The 22,071-nt window shown below is 44.4% G+C and overlaps 3 protein-coding genes and 1 long non-coding RNA gene across 4 annotated transcripts; 1 reads left to right on the top strand and 3 right to left on the bottom strand.

The window, feature by feature from the left end:
- Positions 1 to 907: 907 nt before the first annotated feature.
- LOC144305743 (gamma-crystallin F) lies at positions 908 to 3,644 on the bottom strand. The gene is made up of 3 exons (XM_077884821.1): positions 3,519 to 3,644; positions 3,192 to 3,434; positions 908 to 1,246 (listed from the first exon to the last, which is right to left on the bottom strand). Exons 1-3 carry the CDS (start codon positions 3,525 to 3,527, stop codon positions 974 to 976), a joined length of 525 nt encoding a protein of 174 aa, XP_077740947.1. The 5' UTR covers positions 3,528 to 3,644; the 3' UTR covers positions 908 to 973.
- LOC144305745 (uncharacterized) lies at positions 3,201 to 16,762 on the top strand. The gene is made up of 3 exons (XR_013372815.1): positions 3,201 to 3,429; positions 9,012 to 9,121; positions 16,662 to 16,762. It is a non-coding gene; the product is annotated as an uncharacterized LOC144305745 (long non-coding RNA).
- LOC144305877 (gamma-crystallin D) lies at positions 10,312 to 12,023 on the bottom strand. Its single transcript, XM_077885006.1, has 3 exons — positions 12,015 to 12,023; positions 11,681 to 11,923; positions 10,312 to 10,584 (listed from the first exon to the last, which is right to left on the bottom strand). Exons 1-3 carry the CDS (start codon positions 12,021 to 12,023, stop codon positions 10,312 to 10,314), a joined length of 525 nt encoding a protein of 174 aa, XP_077741132.1.
- A 498-nt stretch (positions 16,763 to 17,260) lies between the features above and the next one.
- Positions 17,261 to 21,176, bottom strand: LOC144305803 (gamma-crystallin C). Its single transcript, XM_077884887.1, has 4 exons — positions 21,041 to 21,176; positions 18,862 to 18,944; positions 18,518 to 18,760; positions 17,261 to 17,533 (listed from the first exon to the last, which is right to left on the bottom strand). The coding sequence occupies exons 1-4, from the start codon at positions 21,174 to 21,176 to the stop codon at positions 17,261 to 17,263; spliced, it is 735 nt and encodes a 244-aa protein (XP_077741013.1).
- Between the last annotated feature and the right edge of the window lie 895 nt (positions 21,177 to 22,071).

The following is a 22,071-nucleotide window of genomic DNA, read 5'->3' as shown; positions in this document are numbered from 1 at the left end:
CCCCTACGGCCCTTTTGACATACTTGCCTCTACTTGGTGCAGGCATAAAAATTCTGTTGGGGGCAGCCCCGGTGGCTCAGTGGTTTAGTGCCACCTACAGCCCGGGGCGTGATCCTGGAGACCCAGGATCGAGTCCCACGTCAGGCTCCCTGCATGGGGCCTGCTTCTCCCTCTGCCTGTGTCTCTGCCTCTCTCTCTCCTCTCTGTGTATTCTCATGAATAAATAAATAAAATCTTAAAAGAAATTCTGTTGGAAGTTCTATTGCCCCTCTAGACTGTTAGACTCCTTATTTCCCAGTAGAGAGCACAGTGTCTAAAATAGGGGTGCTTGATCTTTTGGGATGTGATTCTGCACTATGAAAAGCTAGATTTAGCACCATGGTTCTTAAATACCATTTGCAGAAGCAGCAGCTGGGGGTGTGTGTGTGTCTCGGAATCTGCATTTTTAACAAGTGTCCAAGTGATTCTGATGCAGGTGATTCTTGATCCATTACTGATAAAACACTAGTTGATTAAGCCCAAATACTCTATAATAATCGAGGAGCATTTATGTTTGTAAATGCTTACTACACAGCATTTACTTTGTGCCTGGCACCATTGTAAGAAAATTAAAAATTTAAAAATAAAAACTTGCGTGATCCACGTCACGATCTTAAGAGATGAAGAGTGCCATTAGCCCAATGTTTACAAATTAGAAAACCGAGGCACAGGAATGCCCAGGAACGTGCCCCATTGCCTACAGCTAGTAGGGCTTTGGACCAGGCGCCCGGGCTCCCGAGGCTGTGCTCCTAACTGCTACCCCACGCCAGCCCATGCACTGACAGGCGTCAGCAGATCCACGTTATTCCCGGCTTTCTTTCTGCTGAGCCCCTCCAAGGAGGCCGAAAGGAAAACAGGACCCCATGGCTGCATGAAACACACAGGAAATATTTTATTAGCTTCCAGATGGAGACCAGGGTAGAGTAAAAATGTTTCAGTAGAAATCCACGGCTCTCCTCAAGGAGCCCACCCGGGCACTCGGGGCGCCCCAGTCGTGGTAGCGCCTGTAGTCCCCCGGCCTCAGCAGGTACTGGCGCCCCCGGTAGTTGGGCAGCTCGTAGAGGACCCAGTAGCCCTCCAGCACGTGGAAGGAGTGGATCTCACTGAAGTGGAAGCGGTCGTGAAGCGAGGAGCAGTCCTCGGTGATCTCTACCATCTGGCCCCGGTAGTCCTCTCGCTCGTAGATCCTGATCCTTTGGGAGCTGGTCTGTGGGTTCGGCCATCAGCAGGTGAGGAAAAGTCAGAAAACCGAGCCGTTAGCAACCAGTCACACATGCTACAGAGGGATTGGGCATTTCTTTATCTTTTCTGTATCAAAGATGACAAATTTTAAAAGATAGCCGATGCCAGGGCAGCTGTGTACATTTGAATGGGTTGCGCACTGCAAAACTGAAGAAGGCGTCATTCCTACAGATCAAGTTACCTGTGGTGCTGCCAAGAGTTTCTCAGGCCACAACCTGTATGAACCATCCACACTGGCCGTATTTAGTATCATTCTTAAATAACTATGTGCATATTGCTGTCGCCTTTATGGGTTTATGGTGAGCTCAAGTGATCCTTGGATGACGTGAGAATAATTAGATACTTAAATACAATTTTAGAAAGGACCCCTGGGAAAGAAAATTCTAATCTTGAATCTCAACAGTATTAGAAGAAGCTAGTGGGAAGGGAGGTCAAGTTGCTTTTCCTTCAGGTGAAGTCACAGACTAGTGGCAATTCAAGAAGAAGCCCAGCCCGGGCAATCCCTAATCCCTTCCCTTCTGCCTTCAGCCCCGCTCCTCTAAGGCCCTGGAAAGCAAGAGGCCACCCAGACACTAGGTGCAGGTGGCAGCTCCAACGGGCCTCCTGCGGATCTGCTGTAGGTAAGAAGCAACACGGAAAGCCCAAGGTCGCGGAGGAGGCCTGCACAGGACCAAGGGGGAATAAAACCTTGAGAAAACCGGAAAGCTAGGCTGTTTGTCCCGAGCAAATCCTGCCTGTCTTTCCGGGAGCACTTGATCTCTCAGCTGCCTTCCAGAGGGCGCCGACGGTCTCCCTGTCTTCCTTCTCCCGCCACTGAATGCTCTGGAGGGAAAGTGCTCAGGAGCAACCCCCCTGCGTAGAAAGCACTTCCAAGGGGGCATCTCCGTGGGTGAAGGGCCCACGTGTGCACCACCTGGTCCTCACCACGGCCCTGCGCACGCGCAGCAGCACCACAGCCTTTGCCTCTTCGACGAGAAGCGGAGGACTAGGGCGCTGGCGGCCCAGGGCGTGACCCCGGGGCCCGGGATCGAGTCCCGCATCGGGCTCCTGCGTGGAGCCTGCTTCTCCCTCTGCCTGGGTCTCTGCCTCTCTCTCTCTCTCTCTCTCATGAATAAATAAATAAATAAATAAATAAATAAATAAATAAATAAATAAATAAACTCTTTTAAAAAAGGAAAGAGAGGGCGGGGGCTGGGTGGGGGCGGGGAGCCGGACGCGCGGGCTCCGGGGCTGCTCTGGGCCCCGCGCCGCAGCCCCGGGCCTCCGACTCCGCAAAGCGCTACCTGAGCCGCAGGCCCGTCGCGGTGGGACCGCGGGGTCCCCGACTGCGGGGCCGTCTCAGCCGCGGGGGCTGCGGGGGCGGCGGGCCTGGCGGGAGCGGCCGGCAGCCCACGGTCGGCTCGGGGTTCGGCGGCACAGGAGGCGGGACTGCGCGTGCGCGGGACCCGACGCTCAGGGCACAGGTGGCCGCCGCGTGCTCGGGGCCGCTCCCAGCCTCGGCCCGACCCCACGAGGCGACAGGTGCAGAAGGAGAGCGGCGGCGGCGGGGCCAGCGGGCCACTGCGGGCCTCCTGCGGGCCACCTGCGGGCCACCTGCGCACCACCTGCGCGCCACCTGCGGTCCACCTGCGCACCACCTGCGCGCCACCTGCGGGCCACCTGCGCGCCACCTGCGGGCCCGCTTTGCACCACCTGCGGGCCACCTGCGCGCCACCTGCGGGCCGGGGAGCCCCGCCGCCCCCTCCCCAGGGCCGGCCCCCGCGAGCCGACCCCGCGCCCCTCGTCCCAGCAGAGCGGAGCCGCGGGGCTGCACAGCGGGGTCACCGCTTAGATCGGGGCGCGGGCGGCGGAGTCCGAGGCCGGGAGCAGCCGCCCCGGGGGCGGGGGGGGGGGGCGGGAGCCGCACTCACGTGGGGGATGAGGCGGCAGGAGCGGACGGCGTCGCTGAGGCCCAGCCACTGCTGGTAGTCGGGGTAGTCCCCGCGCCGCAGGAAGTACTGGCCCCCCGCGAAGTTGGGCTGCTCGTAGAGCATCCAGCAGCCGCTGTCCACGCGGATGGAGTTGCAGCGGCTGAAGTAGGGCTGCAGGTTGGGGCAGTCGCTGCTGCACTCGTAGTGCCGGCCCTGGAAGCCGCGGTCCTCGTAGAAGGTGATCTGCAAGGCAAGGAGGGAGAGGCTCGGAGGCCTGGCCCCGGGCTGCGGGGGCGGGGGGGCCGGGCTGGGGCTGGCGGGGCTCACCTTCCCCATGGCGGTGGATGCAGGTCGGCGCGGCCGGCGCCGCTATATAGCAGGAGGCCTGCTGCGTTGGCAGGAACCACACAAAAGGGGCCCGCGGGGCGAGGAGGGGATTTTCTCTCTCTTTTCTACATAATGACTGTGGGGGGTGGGGTGGGGGACTTATTGTATGTTTTCTCTTAGACTCTCCAGTGTTTTCGATTTGATGACCCGCGTTAAAACTGTCACTTGGTGCCTCTGGGGCCTTTAGACGAAGCCTATTTAGGACTTTGGAGCTGAGCAAAAGCCCTCACCGAGTTAATAATAGCAATGGAATATTTTAGGTATCTTCTTAAATTGCAAAACGATCTCCTTTTGGGTAAGAGAGCCGGGTAATGACTGAGTCTGAGGTCAGAACGGGCCCAGCTCGAGGCATTTGGATGAGAGCATTTTCTTGGTGTGAGAACCTGGCACATGGGGAAGAGCCTACCTTCTCTGTAGTATGTTTAAAGTAAGATGGGATTTCTGTCCAAGAGGAAGAACCTCTCCATGACCCTCCAGGCTGACAAGTGGGTACAGCAGATGTTGCTAACACTTGAGGAAGGGTGACCAGGAGTTGGGCCCTAAGGAAACCCCGTTTAGGGACGCACCTGCCACCCTGCTGCCTGGAGCCTGGACAGGACCAGGGACATCTCCAGGGCTTCAGCTGGGGCGCCTCTTCCTGCACAGGCAAGGAGACCCTCACTTTTGTAATTCATAGAGGTGACTCACTGGTGGTTCCGTCTCACGCATTAACTTTCTATTTAATAATTTTGCAAACCAGGTGCTAAGATTAGTTCTGGCTGTTGAGAAATACAAGTTAATATGCAAATATAACAAGCTTAAGATCCTACAATCTTACATCTTTCTCTACCCTTCCCAGCTCCAGGCAAGCTGTGGTTGCTCTGGAGTTAAGGCTCTGACTCCAGAGCCTAGAGTCTGCCTTTCTCCCTCAAGACCCTACCTTCATCCCCAGTAGCTCCTGGTGCTCAGCTCTCTTTAGAGCAGTTTCTCAGCCTCACACTATTTTGACATTTTGGATCAAAAAATTCTGTTACAGGGTGGTTGTCCTGTGCACTTAAGGATGTTTAACAGCATCTCTGGTGTCAACCCTCCCCTGGTGTTAGTAGCGTTACTCTTCTGGTTGTGACAACCAAAAATGTTTTCAGACATTGGAAATGTTTCCTGGGGGAGCAAAATCAACACAGATTGAAAACCACTCCTTAAGAAGAAGCAAGTCCTTCAAAACAACCTGATATGTATGCTCTATTTCATTCCTTAGTTCGGATTGTTGCTACCAGAATCTAATACTAAAAAATTGTTTTCATTTCATTTGATGCACACACATTTAATAAACCTTATTCACATTCTTTCTTTTAAAAATTCTTACTTTTATAGAAAATTTGGAAGCTATAGAGAAAAAATTTAAACTAAAATTTAAAAGATGAAAAAGTTCTAAAGGTCCATTGCACAAAAATGTGCATATAGTTAACACTACTGTACTATGTGGTAAAAATGGTTAGGATGGTAAATTTACTGTTATGTGTATTTTACGACAGTAAAACCCTCTTAATTTTCACTTCTTTGATATAATACCTTCATCTTTAAGAATTTGTCCAAAGAAGAGTTAAAAGGACATGCAGACATTTAGGTGCATTAATATGTTATCTGACCATTGTTTATAATATAAAAAAAGATACAAATGAAATGTCCAAAATAGGGCATTAATTCGGTAACTTATAGAACATCTGTTTGATGAGGTGTTAGGCAGCTACCAAAAATCATGTTCTCAAAGAATTTATTGAAATATATGGATAATGTGCACCATATGTTGTTTCTTTTTAAGTAAGTACATTATACCACTGAGAAATATTGCTGAAAGAAAGAAGATATAAATAAATATAAATACATCTTGTGCTTATGGATCGGAAGAATCAATATTGTTCAGATATCCTGCCCAAAGTGATCAACAGATTCAATGCAGTCCCTATCAAAATTCCAGCAATGTTTTATATAGGAATAAAAAAAATCCCTCCTAAAATTCACATAGAATCTCAAGGGACCCTAAATGCCCAAAACAATCTTGAAAACAAAAGCAGAGCTGGAGAGCTTGAACTTTATGATTTCAAAATGTACCACAAAGCCACAGTGATCAAAACAGTGTGGTATTAGTGCAGCAATAGATATACAGACCAATGGAAGAGAACAGGAAGCCCAGAAACAAGCCCTCAAATATATTGTTAACTGATTTTTGACAAGGTTGGCAAGACCATTCAATAGGAAAATGACCAGCTTTTAAACAAATGATCCTGGGGAAAATGAATATCCACGTGTAAAAGAATTAAGTTGACTCCTAACTTACACCATATACAAAAACTAAATCAAAATGGATTCAAGACTTAAAGAACTAAAACCATAAAACTCTTAGAAGGAAACATAGGGGAAAAGTTTCATGACACTAAATTTGGCAGTGATTTCTTGGATAAGACAATGAAGCATAGGCAATAGGTAAATTGGACTTCATCAAAATAAAAACTGTGTGACAGAGGAGACTATCAACAGAGTGAAAGGCCATGTAATGTGAGAAAATATTTGCAAATCATATATTTGATAAGGCATCGGTACATAAAGAACTCCTACAACTTAGCAACAACAGGCAAAAAGTGAAAAAAAAAAACAATTTTTAATACAAGAACGGGAATAAACATTTTTCCAAAGAAGATATACAAATGGGCAATAGTCACATTAAAGAAACTCAACATCACTAATCATTGGGGAAATGCAATCAAAATTACAATGAGATACTACTTCATACCTGTAATGATGGCTATTATAGAAATGTAAAATAGAAAATAACAAGTGTTAGTGAGGATGTGGAAAAATTAGAAATGTTGTGCATTGCTGGTGGGAATGTGAAATGTTGTAGCCACTGTGAAAGAGCCAAAAGATGGAAGCAACCCAAATGCCCATTGAGGGGTGAATAGATGCAAAACATGTGGTATATGCATGGAATGGAATATGATTCAGCCTTAAAAAGGAATGATGTTATAAATGCCACAACATGGACCAATCTTAAGAACATGATGCTAAGTGAAATGAGCCCCGCAAGATGGATATCGTACAATTCCATTTATTTGAGGTACATACAACAGTCAGAGTCATGGAGATAAGAAGTGGAAGGGGCATTGCGGGGGGCTACAGGGAGGTGGGGATGGGGACTTAGTCTGGAATGAGTGCAGAGTTTCAGTTTGGGATGATGACAAAGTTCTGGAGATGAATAGTGCTGATGATTGCACAGCGACATGAATGTGCTTTATGCCACTGAAACGAACACTTAAAGGTTGTTATAATGGTAAATTTTATGTTATGTATATTTTACCACAATTTAAAGCATTTTCCATGACCGATAAGAAAAAAAAATACATTGATGTTAATTTTATCAATACGAACTTCTTGATTTCAATAATTCTACTGAGGTTGTAAGAAAATATTGAAGTGGGTGAATATTAGGGTTTCAAAGGGAATTAAACAGTATTTAAAAGTTTAAGGTACTTATACTTCTTACTTTATGATAGGAAAAAAATCAGTAATAAATATAATTAATGTCTTAAATTTTTTTAAATTAGTACCTTTCCCTTCTTGGGCTTCCTCCTTCTTTCTCTCTTTATCTTTCTTTCTTTTTAAAATTTTTATTTATTCATTCATGAGAGACATACAGAGAGAGACAGAGACATAAGCAGAAAGAGAAGCAGGCTCCCTGCAGGGAACCCAATGTGGAACTCAATCCTAAGACTTGGGAATCATGCCCTGAGCCAAAGGCAGGTGCTCAACCACTGAGCCACTCAGGCACCCCTCCCTTTATTCCTTGCATTTGATTACCTTATATCACCAAAGCTTACACTCAAGAACCTGATGACATTTCAAGGTCCTCTTTAATTCTGGGGATTTGTGCTGTGGGCACAACTGTGTTGTAGAGATTGTTGGGTGTTCGTCCTCACCCAGTGTTCCTTCTATGCTGCCTCAGTCTTAGCTAGCAGCTCTCCTGTGGTTACCAGGGATGCCTGGCTGCTCCAGGACCCTGCAGATGCTAAATATGGTGGGAGACAGACGAAACCTGGGGCCCTAATGACATTGCTGAGCTGCTGAATCAACCATCCCTAAATCCTGTGCTATCCTAGCACTTCCTGTCACATGAGCTAATTTCTGTATTGCTTGCCCTTTTGATATGGAGCTTCTGCTACTTCCAGTCTGATGTTTCTGAGATGATGCAGATTTGGCTGAGAGAGTCGGGTGGATTTTGATCAAGCTTTGGAGAAGGAGCTGCTCACCAGGAGGGAAGTTGGGGAAAAGTAATTCAGGGATGGAAAAGATTGTGAGAAAAGGCAAAGAGATGTGAAAATCCTTGGTGTGATGGGAAGACCCAGGCAGGTCAGGAGCATCAGGTTAATAAGAGAGGAAGTAGATGGGCTGGGGCCATAGGTTCTTGTAAGAAGAAATTTTCCCTGTGGACAGTGGAGAAATATCAACGGTTTTTAAGCAGGGCAATGACTTGATCATATCTCTTTGAACCTACACATCGTTCTTCCTTCCTAAAATTCCAGCAATGAGAGCGCAAGACAGAACAGAAAGTAGAAGACTCAATGTAAGCGAATATAGTGCCCTACTTCCCTATAACTTAGTGTATAGTATGCTAACACACACACACACACACACACATTATACGTATAAGTACAGGGTTATGTAAATAGATTTGACTGTGTGTATGGGATGTGCATAGATATATATAGACAGAATGCAGCTTTGGGTTGTCCTATATATTTAATTCAATTCCTGGTTGGTTGTTTGCAATGACCTCATAGTAAGAATCAGTAAGCTAGTGCTGTCATTACTATGACAAGAATCTTCCTGATTCCATGATGGAAAATCGGTGATCTCTGAGCTGTGGGTTCTGGCTTCTGATGCCACTTCTGTTATTGACTGTTTGGCATTAGAATTGGACTTCAGCTTACCTTACATGAAATGAGTTATCTAAGTTATAGATGATCTCCAGGTCCAAAATATGTTAAATATCATATCACTTCATTGTTTAATAGTGCCTGACTTCCTTCCCCACCCCTTCCTTTCTCTTTCCTTCCCCCTCTTTCTTTCTTCTTCTCCTGATTTTTTCCCGCATTTTTTCCATTAGGAATTTCTTTGAATACATACTCAACAATCACCTCAGAAAAAGTCACATATGCTCTGTATTAGCTAGAGATATGAACTACAAATAACAGAACATCCAATTGCAGTGGCATAAATGAATTTGGGGTTATTTTACTCCCATTATAAAAAGTGTGAAGGTAAAACACTGCTGGCATTGCCCTTACTGGTGAATGGACCATCTGGTCTGTTGAGGGCCTGACTAGAATGAAAAGGTGGAGGAAGGACAAGTTAGTTCTCTGCTTAAGCTGAGACATTCATCTTCTCTCTTGCCCTCAGACACCAGAGTTCCTGGTTCTCAGGCCTTTGGACTCAGACTAGAGGACACCACCAGCTTTCTTGGTTCTTCAGCTTGCAGATCATGGGACTTCTCAGACTCCATTAGTGAGGTAATACTTCTCATAAATCTCCTCATATTATTCATATATATCCTATTGGTTCGGTTCTCTTGTGAGCCCTGGCGGGTAGACATTGGCTCAGGATCTTGACCACATCAAGGCCAGCGTTTCTGAAACTGGCAGTTCCTTCACACATGTCACCTCTTGGGTATAAGATGCCCAAAAGAGGAGGGGATTATGGCACCAGGGGCAGCAACTCCTTTTCATCAGGAAAGCAATTGTTTTTCTGGCACCATCTCTTCTTTCTCCCCATCAGCATTCGGCCACTTAGGTTTCCATGTCCAGGGAGTGTCAAGCGACAGCCTCAGCATCAAGAGTCTGCCAGAGATTTGTGAACTCAACTTTTACCTATAGCTTAGGGGATTCAAAAACCTTTTGAGGCCCATCGTGGTATCCCTGTTTTAAAATGTGGGTCACACTATTTCTGAACCTCAGCTTCAGATTCTCACCGCTCAGAAAAAAACTGAAATCTAAACAGATTTTTTAAGATTTCTTTGAGAGAGAGACAGAAAGAGAGTGTAAACAAACAGGGGGGCGGGGCAGAGGGAGAGGGAGAGGCAGGCTGCCTGCTGAACAGGAAGCGCAATGGTGTCTAGGACTCCGAGATCATAACCCAAGCAAAAGGCAGATACTTAACCAACTGATCCACCCAAGTGCCTCAAATCTAAACAGATTTTTAATAATCTTGTTTGAAGCAACATCTTGTTTAAATACCAGAGGGTCAAATGAGATTATGTATCATAAAAGTGTTTCACAAGCTATTAAGTTCTACTGAATATGAAGGCATATTTTTATTGTGAGAGACGTGTTTTATTTCGTATGGATCACACATCTTGGTTTCCACTTGTGTTGTGTGGGTTTGTGTATCTGTGTGTGAAAATGAAAGAATAAAATAAGAGGACAGGGACGCGTGGATGGCTCGGTGGTTGAACATCTGCCTTTGGCTCAGGTCATGATCCCAGAGTCCTGGGATCAAGTTCTGTAGTGGGCTCCCTGCAGGGAGCCTGCTTCTCCCTCTGCCTATGTCTGTGCTTCTCTCTGTGTGTCTCTCGTGTATAAATAAAATCTTTAAAAAAGAAAGAAAAAGAGGCGGACCAAGAAAAATACAAGCAAACCAATGCCAGGAACACACTGAAAATATTTTATTAGTTTCCAGATTGAGAAATGATGAAGAACCTATTTCAGTAGTAATCCATGACTCTCCTCAAAGAGCCCACCCGGGCACTTGTGCCTCCCCAGTCATGGTAGCGCCTGTAGTCCCCTGGCCTCAGCAGGTATTGCCGCCCCCGGTAGTTGGGCAGCTCATAGAGGACCCAAGAACCCTCCAGCACATGCAGGGAGTAAATCTCATTGAAGTGGAAGCGGTCCTGAAGAGAGGAGCAGTCCTCCGTGAACTCCATCATCTGGCCTCTATAATCTTCCCTCTCATAGAGTCTGATCCTGTGAGAGCCAGCCTGGCCCATCCAGAGATGGAAAGAGGGGGAAAGCAAAGCATGAAATGGTTGCAACACTTTCATGCAGTCCAGCTCAAGCTATTTTGAAATATATGGCAAGCCTTAAGTAATTGCCTTAAGTAATTCTCAATATTTATATATTCCCCATTTTCAAAGCTCGAGATTCAGTACCTTTTCAAGACCATAAAGTATGATAGAATTCAGAAGGAAATTTCACTCTTTATATATTTAAATATTTGCCAGAATAAAATACTAGTCATGTTCAGTCAACCATACCAGAAACTCAAACCTTTAAGAGCGTATTACTATTTTTGCCATTTTGAAAAGATGTTTTTAATTTTTCAAGCATGTGTGCTTGAACAGTAAAGTCAGTTTATGAAATGAATGACCTTGCTTTGGGTTTAAGATAAATCTTGGAAAAATCACCAAGGACTTGGATCCTTCTGTTTCTGGCGAAAGCAAAGTCAAACATCTTAAGTGACTCAGACAATAGTTGATTCTTATTTGATAGTTCAGGGATAAAATGAAGAAACATGAGAAAGAAAAATCGGTAAGGCCCCAGCACTAATTTTTCAAAAACCTTAGTGTTTTAAAACACATATTTGAAATGTATGTGCGTGTGTGCATAAAATGTCTCTGGGTTTCTCCCCATTGAGAGAAAGTACTTCTATTTGGGTGGGTGGTGGGACCAAAATACACAAGTGGGGAGCAAAAGAGAGAGAGGTCTTAAAAAAATTAACCCCTCTAAGTTTCCTTTTCAACTCCTGTCTGCTCTATAACTAGCACATATTCTAGCACTTGATTATTCTTCTATTGAATATTAGTGGCTTTTCTACAACTCCACTGTAAGTGATTCCAGGACAGGACCTATTGCTGGTACATGACCACTGTGGCCAACACATTCTTAATAAATATTTGTTGATTACTTGGTACCCGGGTCACCCTTTGCTTCTGTTTGGGGCAAACTATATTGAACTACTGTAGGGTAGCTGGTCTTCTGTCCAAACCTTCAGTTATTCTGAATGATCACTAATGATCATGTTTAACCTTTGCTTGAACCTATGCATCCTGTGTCCCCATCTGGAGCTGCACTCACGTGGGGGATGAGACGACAGGAGCGGACCGAGTCACTGAGGCCCAGCCACTGCTGGTAGTCGGGGTAGTCCCCGCGCCGCAGGAAGTACTGGCCCCCAGTGTAGTTGGGCTGCTCGTAGAGCATCCAGCAGCCGCTGTCCACCCGCACCGAGTTGCAGCGGCTGAAGTAGGGCTGCAGGTTGGAGTGGTCACTGCTGCACTCATAGTGGTGGCCCTGGAAGCCCCGGTCCTCGTAGAAGGTGATCTGCAAGGCAAGGAGGGAGAGGCTCAGAGGCCTGGCCCTGGTGTGGGGAGGAGAGAGGGGGCCCCCCAGGCTGGGACTGCACTGGGCTCACCTTCCCCATGGTGGTGGATGCAGGTCAGGGATGGGCCGCAGCGCGTGGCTATATAGCAGGAGGCCTGCTGCGTTGGCAGGAACCACACAAAAGGGGCCCGCGGGGCGAGGAGGGGATTTTCGTGTGCTCTTTTTTTCTCTTTGCTGTCATAGTCCATGGGGCTCATTGTGGGTTTTGGTCCCATTCTCTCTGGAGTATTCCGGTTGCTATCACTGGCTGATGCTATTGAAACCGTTTGGAAAAAAAAGTAATTTGGAACATTGTTGATTTAATAATAGAAATAGAGCTTCAGCCATTTCATATATAGTCTACACTTTTATTTGCATAGGCTGGGGAAAAACAAAAAAAGTGTAAGTGAGGGAGCCAGATTTATTCCTTCCTCTCCCCACACCATTTTAGCTGGAGCACCTCCTCATGTTCAATATTGAATACTAATTGCATACTAATTGTTAATAGGAAGAAAATTACCTTAACGGAATGTTGATAATTTCAACTTTGTCCTTTAAGAGAATTTTCTTATTAAAGGGTGTAAGAAATGGGAATATTTTACCAAGGGAATTCATAAAACTTCAAACTTGCAGTATGGTAAAAACCAAAGCCAAAACCAAACCAAACCAAATCAAATCAAAACAAAAATCCTAGCAAGCACAGATATTCAGTATTTGGTCTGAATTTGCTACAGTCATGTCTGGAAGTAGACTGATGATTAGATGTTTTATCTTGGCTAATTGTAATTCAATAGGGAGAATAGTTTTAAGAGGTTTCATTCCGGAAAGAACTAAAAGGGAAATTTCTCACTTGGAGGAAATAAGAAAAAGTTAAAACACAAAAATTGATCACCTCTCAGGTTATTATAAAATAAAACCAAATTCCTAAGAAATGCATTTCTAGTAGGAATCTACATATACCTTTTCCTCTGGAGCACAAGGGTACACAGAGTTCTGGACTCAAAGGATATTCATTGCATGAACATGAGGAAGAGCTACAGCTAAAATGGTGTGGGGAGAGGAAGGAATAAATCTGGAAGCTGAGACTCTAGGAAGGCTTTAGAAAGTATTTATTAGCCTGGAAGAGAATAGTTTGATGGGCTGGAAAGAGCATTGGAGTGGAAGATGACCTACGCCTTGAGCCTCTTTCATGTTCAAAGAATTGTTCACAGTCCTGTGTTGTCTCACGGAAATACTTTGTCTTGACTTTGGTTCATACATCTTTGTAAGTTGGTATTCGTGAATAAAACACCAGCTGTGTACAAGAGGATGATTTCAGTTCTTATTACCCACTATATATAGGCTTGTGTTTGCAAAATTACTTCTGTTTATAGAAAGTACGCAGCTCAAATCAAAAGAATTTTTTAAAAATCATCATTTCAATTAAAAATTTAAAGAATAGGGATCCCTGGGTGGCGCAGCGGTTTGGCGCCTGCCTTTGGCCCAGGGCGCGATCCTGGAGACCCAGGATCGAATCCCACGTCAGGCTCCCGGTGCATGGAGCCTGCTTCTCCCTCTGCTTGTGTCTCTGCCTCTCTCTCTCTCTCTCTCTGTGTGACTATCATAAATAAATAAAAATTAAAAAAAAATTAAAGAATAATAATTAACAAAATAAAAACTTTAATACTGTCATTTCACTCAGAGTTGTTTCTGTGGGGAGAGGATTGATAGATAAAAACAGTAAAATATGAGAAAGAACCAAATGGAGAGCCCCAGAGAACACCCAGGGGGAGCCTGCTGGGGATGGCTGTGAGGACCACCACCATCACAGCTGACATGCAACGACAAATTTGGGATACATCTGGAGGGCTAAAACAGGAAGACTCTGGGTTTGGTTTTCTCAATGACTAGGAAGAGAAAAGGCTTTATTTCAGCCTGGGGAAAGAAACAGGGAAAAAGAAAAACAAACAAACAAACAAACAAACAAAAAACAACTCACAGTTTTCATAGAGCTGAAAAGTGAATGACTTGCGCCAAAATGTGTTTGACTTAAATGCATTACAGAAAATTCTAGGATTGACAAATGTGTGTCCGACTGAAGCCCCAAGTTGCACTCAGTGTGCTAAATGACCATAAGTAAAAAACTGAGAATCCTCATGCCTATAGCCCTGAAGCAGAGTTCTATACGCATTGCCTGGAATGACTGATGGGGACCGTCTTTGGAGGGAGAATAAGAGATAAGGGTCAGGGACTCTCAATCCTGAGCTCTAGTCCAGAAGGTAACCTATTGTCACTCCTAAATATTCAGGTGGTTTCAAACAAGAGCGGAGGCAAAATACATGAGTTAAGGTTAGAGTTCTGCTACATGCAGGGTCAAAGATTTCTGTTACTGCTGTGTCACCTACAAAATGAAGCATATAAGAAATGCTCCTTTCTGGGGCACCTGGGTGGCTCAGTGGTTGAGTGTCTGCCTTCGGCTCAGGTCGTGATCCCTGGGTCCTGGGATCTAGTCCTGCATCGGACTCGATGAGCCTGCTCCTCTCTCTGCCTATGTTTCTGCCTATCTCTCTGTGTCTTTCAGGAGTGAATAAATAAAATCTCAAAAAAAAAAAAAAAAAAAAAAAGAAATACCACTTTCCTTATTTCTTAGAGCTCAAAATATTATGAATCAAAATCTCATTCTCCTGGGATGGAGAGAAAATTTCACTGTGGTTCATTCCTGGGGTTTTGTCTGCTCACATTCCCAGGCTCTAAGGTTGGGTTCTGTAGGCTTAACATGAGACCAAGGCATTTCATGTAGGGAGAGGGTGCCCTGGGAACTCTCATGCAGTCCGTTGGTGGTGGCCCTCCCCAGCTTTCACACCAGTATGGAAATGACAACTGGCAGCCCTGAAGGCTGTGGAATTAGGATGTGTTTTATTTGGCTGGCACAATGGATTTTTTCATGATGCTTTGGGTTGGTTTGCACTTTTCACAGCTCACCATACTCTTCATCACTCCTTGTTGTCTTAAAGGAAGTTGTTTTGCTCATTTGCATCATCTCTCTAGCCCCTGAAGGCATTGGGCCTTAACCTCAAACAATAGTCTTTAAACTCTGCTCAGTTTTTGACAGATGAAAGCACTACACATCAGAGCAAATTCCCGAGCATTCTTCCTTGGTCTGAGCCATACTTTATTAGGAACTTGTGTATTTTGGGGTGTTAAAAATGTCATTTTGTAAATGTCTTTTCTTGTATAAAATGATGTACAAATGGATGGTGTTTAGTTTTACAATTTCATTGTTTTGTTTTTAATTTTCAAGGCCCTTGCTTGGTGAAATAAAAATAGGCAATCCTATGTTGGTCTCTATTTAAAGAAAACTGGTCTGGGAAATCTAAAATTTTGAGAACCATTTTATTTGGTAGTATGGTTTAAACCATTTGATATCATAAGAAGTATGTAAATAAATATTGTTTACATATATAACAATTTTACACTTGTTTCCCCTAGAAATTTGTCTTGGGATGACTTTAAAGTACTAAATAAAAGTATTTGATAAAAGTGATTATGTATGTATTATTTAGCACTTGAGAAGTACTTGACTTTAAAAAGTGGTTGCATACTTACAGTCTACTGTAAGCATTTCATGTTATTTCTGTGTAGACCTCTGTGGTGGTAGGGACAATGTCTTTTATTTGTTTTTGTTTGTTTTTTCATCCCCAGTGCTACATATGGCAGGCCTATGGTAGGTGCTTAGTAAATGGTAAAGACACTAACTCAAGTTAGGACCTTTGGTAGCTAACAATTTGGGCAGAGTCTATTAAAATGGAAAATATCTTGTGCTATCATTGGGCAGTCTCACTTCTAGGTCTCTATCCTCTAAAAGTTATGGTATGTGTAGATAAAGGTAGACATACAAGGATTGTAAAAGGAACATTGGACAAGCCCAATCACCAATGGATAAATGGTAAAGTAATCTAGGGTAAAAGGAACATTGGACAAGCCCAATCACCAATGGATAAATGGTAAAGTAATCTAGGGTGCTTTCAAATAATGGAACATGGGGATCCCTGGGTGGCTCAGTGGTTTAAGTGCCTGCCTTCCGCCTGGGGTGTGATGCTGGAGACCTGGGATCGAGTCCCACGTTGGACACCCGGCCTGGAGCCTGCTTCTCGCTTGGAGCCTGCTTCTCTCTCTGCCTCTCTCTCTCTCTGTGTGTCTCTCATGAAAAAAAAAACAAATAAAATCTTAAAAAACAAAACAAAACAAATAATGGAACACAATGCAGTCATGAAACAGAATAAGGTATACTGATCGAGATCTATGTCTGTATCATTTTGCATGTTAAAAACAAGTTGCAGGCTAATATGAACAGCATGATTCCATATTTGCAAATAAGTAAATAAATAATTTAAAAAGCATGTTTCATGAGATGTCAATATAAAAAACAAAAAATTCTAGAAGGATGCCCACCAAGTGTAAAGAAGAGCTAGCAACGAGGAGTAGAATCAGAAGGACCCTCTCTACTTCTTTCTTTATAGAATTTGTGAAGTAGTAGGATTATAGGAGGCTTTTACTTTGAAGGAAAAAATTAAAAAACAAATTAATTCTCTAGTAACGAAAAGATTTTTAATTTTTGTTTTTTTAACTTACAGGGCTTTGCTTATGAGCAAGCAGATTTTACTTCAATTGAAGTCTATTTAAAACACTAACATCTATCTCATTAATTTATTTGCACTAGCTGCACTTCAGGTAGAGTTTGACCCTGGGAATACACTGGCCAAGAGGTGCAACCAAGTCAGGAGGCATTCTGGGAGAGGAGGAGAGAATCTTCAACTGGTTCAATGGAGGCCTGGGGATTAGGTATGTCATACTGTGTTCAAAAGTAAACAGTACTACAATTCCTCATGTAGTCTAATCAGGCTTTTTGCCAGGTGGGCTTCTCTTCACTGCTCACCTATGACCCTCCATGGCTTCCAGTCACCTGCTGAGTCAGAAGGAAGCTCCTGGAATGCTGTTCCCCAGGGCCCTCAACCCAATGCCTCCCTCCTCACCAGTCACCCTCTCCCATTTTTCTATGTTGACCTCCCTTTCTTTCTTAGACAGGCCACCTCCTCTTTCCACCCCTACTTCTGAGCCTGTTTCAGACTCATTTCACTTTGCAGAGCTTCTAGAACGGACCCCTCCCCACTTACTTGCTCCTCAACCTTTACCGGGGAGCATTTACAGGTGAATTCCTTAGCACACGGTGAAAGAAAAACAGAAGTCAGCAATTGCCAACAATACAGACTAAATACTTTATTAGGTTCCAAACTGAGAAAATGGTAGTGTGAACCTATTTTAGTATAAATCCACCACCCTCCGCAAAGAGCCTGCCTTAGCATCCATGGCTCCCCAGTCGTGGTAGCGCCTGTACTCTTGGGGCCTCAGCAGGTATTGCCGCCCCAGGTAGTTGGGCATCTCGTAGAGGACCCAGCAGCCCTCCAGCACGTTCACGGAGCGGACCTCACTCAGGTGGAAGCGGTCCTGGATGCAGGAGCAGTCCTCGCTCAGCTCAACCATGAGGCCTTTGTGATCCTCTCTCTCATACAGCCGCAGCCTGTGGGAGCTTGTCTGCTCGTCCACAAAGAGAAGGAGCGGAAGAAGCAACCAAACAACAAATGAACTTGGTAGGTTGAGGCACGGGATGGCCAATGTAGAAACCTAGACTCTGAGATGGCTGTGTGTGCCGTGTATGGATCTGTGTTCTACTGGTGTTTAATAAATGTTTGCATTCTCATTTTTAAAATTTCATATCTAGGAAAGGTAAATTTTTAGAGGTTCAGAGTCTGGGTTAGAGTCTATCAAAATTCAATAATCTTGACTCCCAATTCTCTAATTTCTATTGATTTCTAGGTGATAAGTCAAATATATATTCTGAGGGGGAAATGGAAAGTATTTTGACTAACATTCTTTTAACAGGGGTATTATTATTATTTTTTGGAATAATATTAGTGTTATCTCCCAAATTTATATACATACGAGTTTACAACCAAAGTTGGACTTTCAAAATCACATGCTTCAGTGAAAATTAGTTTAAACAGTCCCTTGAAACCAGTATTCAACTACTTTTCCAAATTAAGGGCAATGAATTACCTTTTCCAAAGTTGGACCCAAACTTTGATTAGCCTCTGCTAACAGAGAGTCAGTTTTTACTAGCCTGTACTGGAACCTAAATCATTCCCCATCCATTCTTTACTGTTCATTAAAATGACAATCTTACGGTTTCAAATTTTTAAAAGCAACCCGTTTGCAGTACAGCCCGCCTAGGTCCAACCAGCATCCCATTCGCAAGTTTTGTTCTATATCCCACTGTGACAGTACATTTGTTACAAACACCTTTGCAAGGGACATAATGGTAGCAAAAGTGAGGCTGATTCTTCCCATAAGGGAATTCTTCATGAATTCTCGGCTGGCTTTGTGCATTTGTCTCTCTGGGCTTAGGCAGTAGCCAAAGCCCACTCTACCCTGAATGGCTTTTAAAGGAGAAACGTCCCTCCCTGGTCAACCATGCAGGGAGGACAGCAGGCAGCCTGGTGGAAACCAGGTTGACCTCACCTGGGGGATGAGACAGCAGGAGCGGATGGAGTCGCTGAAGCCCAGCCACTGCTGGTAGTCGGGGTAGTCCCCGCGCCGCAGGAAGTACTGGTGGCCCTGGTAGTTGGGGCGCTCGTAGAGCATCCAGCAGCCGCTGTCCACGCGGATGGAGTTGCAGCGGCTGAAGTAGGGCTGCAGGTTGGGGCAGTCGCTGCTGCACTCGTAGTGCCGGCCCTGGAAGCCGCGGTCCTCGTAGAAGGTGATCTGCAAAGGAAGAATGATTCCGAGTTAAATCAGTGGCTCCCCACAGATCTCATATAGAGGCATTTTTTTTCTTCTTTTCATTTAACTTGTATCCCGCTCACCTTCCCCATGGCTGGTTGACACGGATGTGCGAGTTCAGTGCGACCGGCCGGCAGCGCCGCGGGTCTATATAGCAGGGCTGCTGCTGCGTTGGCAAGAACAACACAAAAGGGGCCCCAGGGGGTGAGTAAGGGGATTTTATGGATCCCTTTTACGTGCTGCACTCAGTGGAAATGCCTGTAGAGTTTGCCCTCATTCTCTGGTATATTCTAATGCTGTTCTGTATGTGTCCTAGTTGAGTCCCCAGAGTTGCTTTTATTTGGATTCTTAGTGTTTTGTAAATTTATCAGCACATCAATCTGAACTTTTGACCCGGAATTCATGTCTCTACAGATATGACCCCATGATGCCCTATGTATTTTTTGGGGGGAAATCTATGCCTTTATAGAAGTGTTCCATGATTCCAGAGGCTGTCTGCGATATAGAATGCCACAAACACTTGATTAACTGTCCCTGATGGCAGAGGTCATTGTAACTTAAAACTGTTTTTCTTCATGCGATTTACCAGCCCAGTGCAGGCCACAGGTCTGGATTCCCACCCTTGCTAGTTTTGACTGTGGTGATCTGATGCTTTAAGACATAGCTACTAAGTCCTCCTTTGGTGGGTGTACTTCATGTACTAGAAACCGGCCCCTGGAAGTCAACTTGTGATAAGAACCAAGGGGGAGGTTTCTATGGTCGTTGGGTCCAAGACTGAGAAGTATATTGCTTTTGGAGTACTTCCCCTTTCCAGGGTGGGGGGAGGCAGTAAAGCTTTTTAAACTCAGAATGTCCCCTTAGTAGCCACATGAACTTGGCAAACCACATAGCCTCTCAGAGCCAGAGTTATTTCAGAGTACTTACCTTATGGGATATAGTAAGTCAAAAAAGAAGGAAGGAAAAAAAGGAGAGGTACTCGCATTTAGAAGCTGGCCTGGCATTCAGAGCTAAGCCATGTTATTCTTCTGTTAGACATAAACAATCCCACGGAATACCAACAGGGTTACTCTGAGACTATGATGCAATGAGACAAAACAAGGCGACTTCATAATTTTGTCTAAGCACAAGCAAAAACAAAGTCACTGTACCCCCCACACAATACCAAACACTCCGTCTCTCAGCCCACATGATTAACTCCTTCTTTAACAATTGCAGCTTTATCCTTCTAGGCTCTCCTCCGCATGAGTACATTTATTGAGATACACAATCATAAAATTTTCCCCATGTTCTGACAACATCCAACCTAGAGGGATCTCCTGCCTTTTTAGACTCTTCCCCAAATCCACTCAACCAAAGTACAAATCCTATGATGATATCCTTTGCTGACACCCTTTGCTAAGACACCCCCCCCATTTCCCCATGGTGTGTGTTCTCTCTTGTTCTTTTTTTTTTTTTTTTCTCTCTTGTTCTAACAGCTAATAAACCCAACTTGCTTTGTGACTGGTGTTCTGCTAGTCTTTGACAATGGGTTTATGTGTACAATGGCACATGCCAGGTGAGCATTAAGTAAATGTTTCATGTTAGTAACAGTGCAACATTACTAAGGATGACTTCAGCCTGTTTGTCTCTCAAACATAGTTGATCCTCTCAGGTGCATGAAAGATTTCTCTGCTATGAAGCCATTTTGCAGTTAACAAAAAAAAAAAAAAAAAAAAAAAAAGTAGACATGGAGGGTAATTTGGAAATCATCTCATGGCTTTCAAACTCTAGTGTGTCTAAAGAATCACCTGTGCTTGTTAAAACTGCAAATTGCTAGGTCATACCCTCTCCCAAGGATTGGCATCATCAGATGTGGAAAAGACTCCGGGAATCTGTATTTCTAACTAGCACTAGATCGTTCTTGGATCAAATTTTTAAAAACGCTAGTCTGGTTTACTCTTTTTTTTCTTCTGGTAAGGAAAACACATTTTAGCCATCACCAGCTAAGGTTTACTTAGCACTTATATGTCATTTTCCTTAAATATGTAGGCAGAAGAATGCTCTGCTTTGTTCTACAAAGTTTTATATGCACATAATGAGAGAATTAAAGCAGAAATTCCAGCACTTAAGTGATAGTGCTGATTAGACAGGAAAAGAGGTGAAGGGGTCAGAAAATGCAGAGTACTAAACTTTAGTCTTGTTTTTTCCAGATCTTTCTCTCTCTCTCCCGGGGATCCTGGCTTCATTCCTTTAGCGACCTCTCTAATCTCCCCTCCCTGTCACCCTGCCCTGTAGCTGCCTTTCTTGCATTCTCATCATCTTCAGCTGGACTGTCCACAGTCTCCTGACTCTCTCCAGCCTTGCCCTCTTCTACACTGCATTCTGCCAACATGCCAGGGTGATCAGAATCAAAACGCATCAAGTCATGTCACAGCACTGAACTGAATGTTTGTGTCCCCAAATTCATATATTGAAACCCTAATCCCCACTGTGATGTCTGGAGATGGGGCCTTGAGAGGTAACTGGGTCATAAGGGTGGAGACATCATGACAGGATGAGTGTCCTTAGGCACTTCCTCCCTCGGGGTAAGGGCATAATGAGAAGACAGTTTGCAAACTAGGAAGCTGGCTCACCAGACACTGGATCTACTGGCACCCTCATCTTTGACTTCCCAGCCTCCAGAACTGAGAACTGTGAGAAAGAAATGTTTGTTTAAGTCATCCAGTCCACGGTGTTTTTGTTCTAGCAGCCTGAGCTAAGGCAGCTACTTACCTGCTTGAAACCCTTCCCTGACTCCCATTGCCTCCAGAATCAAGTACTGGCTCCTTAGCCTGGCACACCTGGCCTGAGATACTCTGTCTCCAGACTTCCCAACAGATCACACTGAATCACTTGTAGTGTCCCAAAAACACAATGTTATCTCACATTTCTCATTTGCCCTCCCCCCAGTTTTACTGAGATATCATTGAAATATTGCATGTAACATGTATGCAACATATAGATTTGATACAGTTATATATTGTGAGATGATTACCACCATAGTGTTAGGTGCATCACCTCACATAATTAATATTTTGTGTGTGTGGAAACATTTAAAATCTACTCTTTTAGCAACTTTCAAGTCTATAATACAGTATTGTTAACTATAATCAATACGCTGTACATTAGATGCCCAGAACTTATTCATCTTATAGCTGGAGGTTTATGCTATACTTCTCTTGTTGTTTAATGTTCTAATCCTTCTCACTGAGATGCCAGTTCTACACTTTTCACCCAGGGAGATTTTAGAAGGTTTATCTCAGATATCAATTCCT

Source organism: Canis aureus, chromosome 36 (genome assembly GCF_053574225.1).
Source record: "Canis aureus isolate CA01 chromosome 36, VMU_Caureus_v.1.0, whole genome shotgun sequence".
Lineage (NCBI taxonomy): Eukaryota > Metazoa > Chordata > Mammalia > Carnivora > Canidae > Canis > Canis aureus.
This window is presented reverse-complemented; position numbering and strand designations above follow the sequence as displayed.

What these genes read in the sequence shown, in the direction of transcription:
- LOC144305743 (XM_077884821.1), bottom strand. An exon ending in CCTGCCGCCTCATCCCCCAC is followed by an intron (nt 1,247 to 3,191) that starts GTGAGTGCGGCT and finishes CCGAACCCACAG; the next exon opens with ACCAGCTCCCAAAGGATCAG.
- LOC144305803 (XM_077884887.1), bottom strand. Translation starts at nt 21,176, where the DNA reads ATGCGTTTTGATTCTGATCACCCTGGCATGTTGGCAGAATGCAGTGTA. An exon ending in AAAGGCAGCTACAGGGCAGG is followed by an intron (nt 18,945 to 21,040) that starts GTGACAGGGAGG and finishes TTGCCAACGCAG; the next exon opens with CAGCAGCCCTGCTATATAGA. An exon ending in CCTGCTGTCTCATCCCCCAG is followed by an intron (nt 17,534 to 18,517) that starts GTGAGGTCAACC and finishes GTGGACGAGCAG; the next exon opens with ACAAGCTCCCACAGGCTGCG.
- LOC144305877 (XM_077885006.1), bottom strand. An exon ending in CCTGTCGTCTCATCCCCCAC is followed by an intron (nt 10,585 to 11,680) that starts GTGAGTGCAGCT and finishes TGGATGGGCCAG; the next exon opens with GCTGGCTCTCACAGGATCAG.